The sequence below is a fragment of the Microtus ochrogaster genome, chromosome 19 (genome assembly GCF_000317375.1).
Source record: "Microtus ochrogaster isolate Prairie Vole_2 chromosome 19, MicOch1.0, whole genome shotgun sequence".
Taxonomy (NCBI): domain Eukaryota; kingdom Metazoa; phylum Chordata; class Mammalia; order Rodentia; family Cricetidae; genus Microtus; species Microtus ochrogaster.
The window spans coordinates 6935835-6942019 of NC_022021.1; the positions used below are offsets into that span (position 1 = coordinate 6935835).

At 43.6% G+C, this 6185-nt stretch overlaps 1 protein-coding gene across 1 annotated transcript in view; it reads left to right on the forward strand.

The window, feature by feature from the left end:
- Positions 1 to 6185, forward strand: part of LOC101980727 (S-methylmethionine--homocysteine S-methyltransferase BHMT2) — a 21331-nt gene that overhangs the window by 8157 nt on the left and 6989 nt on the right. Inside the window, exons 4-6 of the mRNA XM_005356489.2 lie at positions 2772 to 2963; positions 5276 to 5423; positions 5809 to 5991. Of these exons, the coding sequence (XP_005356546.2) occupies positions 2772 to 2963; positions 5276 to 5423; positions 5809 to 5991 (523 nt within the window). The remainder of the gene's footprint in view (positions 1 to 2771; positions 2964 to 5275; positions 5424 to 5808; positions 5992 to 6185) is intronic.

A 6185-nucleotide genomic window follows, 5' to 3' on the forward strand; every position in this document is an offset into this window, starting at 1 on the left:
TCTTACAGGTGTAAGATGGAATCTCAGAGTTGTTTTGATTTGCATTTCTCTGATGACTAAGGATGTTGAGCATTTCCTTAAGTTTCTTTCAGCCATTTTAGAGTTCTCTGTTGAGAGTTCTCTGTTTAGGTCTGTACTCCATTTTTTAAATTGAATTATTTGTTCTTTTGAGTTCTTTGTATATTTTGGTGTATTTCTTCTACACATCAGAAGAATAGATTCTGTTTTCATATCTAATCTGTTAGCCTGTGTCTTTTTATAGGTGAGTTTAGTCCATTTATATTAAGGGATATTAATGATTAGTGGTGGCTATCTCCTGTTAATTTAGTGGTGATATTAATTTGTGTGTTTTCCCCTTTGGGGTTTGCTGCTGTGAGATCACAGACACAGAGATTGTCTGTGTTTTTGTTGATGTAGCCAACTTCCTTGGGTTAGAGTTTTCCTTCTAGTGCTTTGTGTAGGGCTGGGTTTGTGGCTAGGTATTGGATAAATCTGGTTTTGTCATGGAATATCTTGTTTTGTTCTTCTACGGTGATTGAAAGTTTTTCTGGGTATAGTAATCTGGGCTGGCATCTGTGGTTTCTTAATGTCTGGATAACGTTTGACCATGACCTTCTGGATTTCATTGTCTCCAATGAGAAGTCAGGTATAATTCTGATAGGTCTGCCTTTATATGTTACTTGGCCTTTTTTCTTTGCAGCTCTTAATATTCTTTCTTTACTCTGTATGTTTAGTGTTTTGATTATTATGTGGCAAGGGGACTTTTTTGGATCCAGTCTATTTGGTGTTCTGTACGATTCTTGAATATTCATAGCAGATATCTTTCTTTATGTGGGAAAGTTTTCTTTCATAATTTTGTTAAACATATTTTCTGGGCTTTTGAGTTGAACTTCTCCTTCTTCTATACCTATTATTCTTAGGTTTGGTCTTTTCATGGTGTCCCATATTTCCTGGATATTTTGTGTTAAGCTTTTGTTAGAGTTAATGTTTTCTTTGACTGATGAGTCTATTTCCTCTATTGTATCTTCAGCACTTGAGATTCTCTCTTCCATCTCTTGTATTCTGCTGTTTATGTTTGCGTTTGTGGTTCCTGATCATTTTCTCATGACTTGTTTCTAAAGTTCCCTCGACTTGTGTTTTCTTTATTGCCTCTATTTTACTTTTCAAGTCTTGAATAATTTCTTTCATATGTTTGATTGCTTTTTCTTGGTTTTCTTTAAGAGATGATGATGTCTTCCAATTTTTTATTTGTCTTTTCCTCCATTTCTTTGAGGGAATTTCTCATTTCCTCTTTAAGAGTCTTAAACATTCTCCTGAAGTTATTTTTTAGGTCATTTTCTTCTGCTTCATATATAGTTGGTTGTTCAAGTCTTGCTGTTGTAGGGTCTCTAGATTTTACTGTGTGTGTTGCTCTTTGTGGTGTTGTGTGTGTTCTTGCCTTGTCTACTCATCTTTTCCTCTAATTGGTGTAGTTGGGGCTGTCTGTGACTCTGTTGATTAATCTTTTAGGTGCTAGTGAATCCAAGGCTCAGATGGTTGTTCCTTATGGTACAGTCAGTGCCATGGTTCTAGTTACCCCATTGGTCACTCAGTGTTCTTGGAAGTTGCTCAGCACTCCCGGGCTTTGCTCTACTGCTCCCTTGGAGTTTGCTGTCTCAGGTCTGCTTTGGTCTAGGTTGCCAGCTCAGACCTGTTTCTGCAAATGTCCCTGGTCTGGATCTGCTCCTGCAGAGGTCTCTGGTTTGGGGTTGGTCCTGCAAAGGTCTCTAGCTCTGATCTTCTCCCTGGTCTGGATCCGTTCTCTCTCCCATGGAGTTCATCATCTCAGGCCTGCTCTGGCCAAGGTCACTGGCTCAATCCTGCTCCTGTAAAATTTGTTCGACCTTCTTCTTAAGAAGCTAATAATCTGTGTGAAAGGGGAATGAATAAACTTATTAAAATAAAATGTGGTGGAACTGAAAAATGACTCAGCAGTCAAGAGCAATTATTGCTCTGGGGGACCTGGATTCAATTCCCTGTACCCACATAACAGCTCATAACTGTCTGTAACTCCAACCCCTGGGACCTGATGCTCTCTTCTGGCCTCCAAGGGCATCAGCACACACATGGTACACAGACATACATGCAGGCAAAATCCCATGCACATAAAATAATAATAATAATAATAATAATAATAATAATAATAATAATAATAATAATAATAATAATGATGATGATGGAGTGAGTTGCTATACCTCACAATTAGTCTAAATTTATGTTTTAAAAACTCAGTGCGGATTATAACAATCATGGAAATATAGAGTCACTGGTGGGGCTGGGGAGATGGCTCACTCAATAAAGTACTTGCTGTATAAACACGAAGCCCGAGGTTGGAGTCCCAGAATCCATGTAAAAGTCAAGTACATTGATGCACACCTGTAACCCCATCACTAGCTTTGGGATGGACAGAAGCAGGCAGACTCCCAGTGAATGTAGCTAAATCTGTGAGATCCAGACTCAGTGAGAGACCTTGTCTCAAAAAACAACATGGAGAGCAATGGAAGAAGACACAAGTACATGCACCCCTCCCTCTTCTCTCTGTCTTTTTCTTCCTCCCTCCCTCCCTCCCTCCCTCCCTCACACAGGAGTCACTGGTAAGAGAGGAGATTATGTTCAGCTCTTCTTGAACTGTAGGTTTCAGGACTGACTTGCTCCCTGCTCCCTCTGTGACTTATGACTTGTTTTATTTTACATTGAAAACACTGGGCTCCTGTTTCTGCTCTTGCTCTCAGTGGGAAGCCATAAATGCAGCAGCCTGTGACCTCGCCAGGGAGGTGGCTGATGGAGGGGATGCTTTGGTGGCAGGGGGCCTCTGCCAGACATCGCTGTACAAATACCACAAGGATGAAACTAGAATCAAAAACCTTTTCCGACGACAGCTGGAAGTTTTTGTGAGGAAAAATGTGGACTTCTTGATTGCAGAGGTAAGGCTGGTCTTAGAGAAACTGGACAGATAGGGCTGCTCTATGCCCTGATATCCTCCATGTAGATGGTCAAAGGTTTAGGTTAACACACTGCATTCCAGGCAAGGCTCTGGCATCTGCATGCTGGGTTTCCTGTGAGGCAGGGGATGGACCCACAGCATGCCTCAATATGGCTGTTGTTTTCTGAGGTTATATGATTGTGGTAGCTGACTTGGGGGACAATGAGATGAGAAAAAAAAAGGACAGTGGCTTAGGACAAACACATCTCCTCCCAAAGAAGAGGTCAGACCGGAAAGTGCTGCAGGGTAAGAGGTGGGCGTTGGAGACAGTGGAGGAGCAAAGCCAGGACAGCACAGCAGGCAGATGGCTCTTCAGGTTCACCCAGGCCTCACTAGCAAAACTAAGCACCGAGTAACTGCCTTCTCCGTCCTGGCCTTTCTCACTGCCTCTCTGCTATTCCTCAGCTTATCCCATGTGAATAACATTTTAAAGAAAGGACTGCTATAAGTCAGATTTTTGTTGTTGTTGCTGAGGCATATACTTGAGAAAATCAACTTACGGAAAAAAATCACTTGGGCTCATGGTTTTGGATGTTTGATCCCCGGCCAGCTGGCTTTAGTCACCTAGCTCTAGTCAGTAGTCAGGAGAGCAAGACAGAGAGGGGGCATTGCAGAGCAGGGCATGGCCACCAGGAAGAGGAGGGGACAGAAGGAAGGAGCCAAGACAAGATGGCCTCCAAGGGGCACCTCCAGTACCCACTTCCTCTCACCAGATCCCTCTTTCTACTACTTGCCAAAGATGCTGTCAAACTATGAATCAATTCACATCTAAGTAGGCTGATGAAGTCAGAGACCTCGTGGTCCAATCCCTTCTCATTGCTGGGCTCTGCCAGCTGAGTTCCAAGCCTTTGCCACATGAATCTATTGGGGGACATTTCACATCTAAGTGATAACAACTGGTCACCGGCAGGATGAACATGAAGGACATGCTCTCCCGTCTCTTCCCCATTTTCCCGCACAGTTATTCCTACCTGGGATCAAACCCCTGACTCAGATCTTCTCCCCATCACTATGTCTGCTAGTAGAAACGAGATCAAGGCCCAGGGCTGTCTGCTCCTTGCTGCAGATTCGAGGAACACTGTCCAAAGTGTTTTCCAGTTGGGTAGGAATATGCGCCATTGTTTTCAGAGCTTTTCTTGATTATCTTTTTCATTCCCCAACATGCTTCCATAGAATTTCTTTCAATAGTAAAGAAAGAAACCCAGCCATGGTGGTGCATGCCTTTGATCCCAGCACTTGGGAGGCAGAGGCAGGCAGATCTCTGAGTTCGAGGCTAGCCTGGTCTATAGAGCTTGTTCAGGACAGGACTACATAGAAAAACCCTGTCTCTCTCCGAAATAAAGAAAAGAACAAGAACAAAGAAACAAGAAACCAGGAGATTTGCTTCTGGCTCTTGTCCAATTATTTTAGGGTCACGCTTTTCATTGCGGCACTAAAGGAAGCTTCTGGGAAGCACCCCGCATCTGATACCTGACCACCATCAGCTCCATCATGTGTCCTAAGCCTCAGTCTAAGCTTCTGGGAACATCTTCCCACTTTCCCTTTCCTCTTCATGGAGCTCCTAGGACACCTAACCAGACATGAGATCGAATCACTGAGAAGCATAATGAATGATAGAATATCATCTTTCAGATCTAGCCCCAGTTCCGTAAAAGATGATCCTCAGATCAACAAGGCAAGTGTTTATTCCTAGGTGACTCAGCGGTGCAGGGTATGACACATTGGACTTCTGGTGACAAATATGTGTGCTCCTTCAAGATTTTTATTTTAAATACTTAGCTATTTTTTTTGTTGTTTTTTGTTGTTGCTTTGATTTTAGAGACAGGGTTTCTCTGTGGAGCCCTGATTGTCCTGGAACTAGCGCTGTAGATCAGGCTAGCCTCAAACTCACAGAGATCCACCTGTTTCTGCCTTCTGAGTGTTGGGATTAAAGGCATGGGATTAAACAATTTCCCATTTTAACTTGCACACATACACACACACACACACACAGAGCTTTAAATGGTATGATTTTGTTTTACTAACAGTCACCAAATATTGATTTTTAGATAAAACTCCAGATAGTCTCATTGATGGAATTCTAGTCTTTACTCAGAAAGTGATTCTTTACATAATCTGTTAGACATGTCAGTCAGCAAGCTGTATCACATATTTTAATTTGGTAATGGTTACCACAGTTTTGCAGCATTTGTGCTTTACCATTCCAAAGCCTTCCTTAACTTGAGGCCAGTTTTAAGAAGTACTGTCTCCTAGTATTTTGAGCACGTGGAAGAAGCTGTGTGGGCTGTGGAAGTCTTGAGAGAAGTGGGAAAACCTGTGGCTGCGACCATGTGCATCGGCCCGGAGGGGGACATGCATGACGTGACGCCTGGAGAGTGTGCAGTCAAGCTGGCACGGGCAGGTAAAGTGGCCATGAAGACACGGGCGGTGCAGGGGCTGCCTGCGAGATGCAGCAATGTTTGCTCAATATTGTCAGGGAAATAAAAGAACAAGAAGGAAATTTTCTTGTCTATAAGTCCTAGGGTAGCTAACCTCTAAACTGGGTTCCAAGGTTGACTGATTCACTGGTTGGTTGGTTGGTTGGTTGGCTAGTTGGTTGGTTGGTTTGGAATGAAACTGAATCATTTCTAATCAGCATAGCCCAGGCCAGTGTTGAATTTGTGACCCTCCTGCTCCCAGATGCTGTGGTGATAGGCATGAACCCCAACCAGCTCCACTTGTGTTATAAGAAGAACAAACAAATGAACCCACTGTAAGTTGTAATGGTTCTTTATTGCCTCACGCAGGAGCGAACATCATTGGGGTCAACTGCCGATTTGGGCCCCGGACCAGCTTGCAGACCATCAAACTCATGAAAGAGGGCCTCAGGGATTCGGGCCTACAAGCTCACCTGATGGTGCAAAGCCTGGGCTTCCACACACCTGACTGTGGCAAAGGAGGGTTTGTGGACCTCCCAGAATATCCCTTCAGTAAGCTCGGGTGCATGAAAAGTCCCTCGTGGGTTTGTTTTGTTAGTTTTTCACAAAGACAGTTTCTCTGTGTAGCCTTGGCTGTCCTGGAACTTGTTCTTCATACTAGTCTGGCCTTGAACTCATAAAGATCTGCCTGCCTCTGCCTCTGCCTCTGCCTCTGCCTCTGCCTCTGCCTCTGCCTCTGCCTCTGC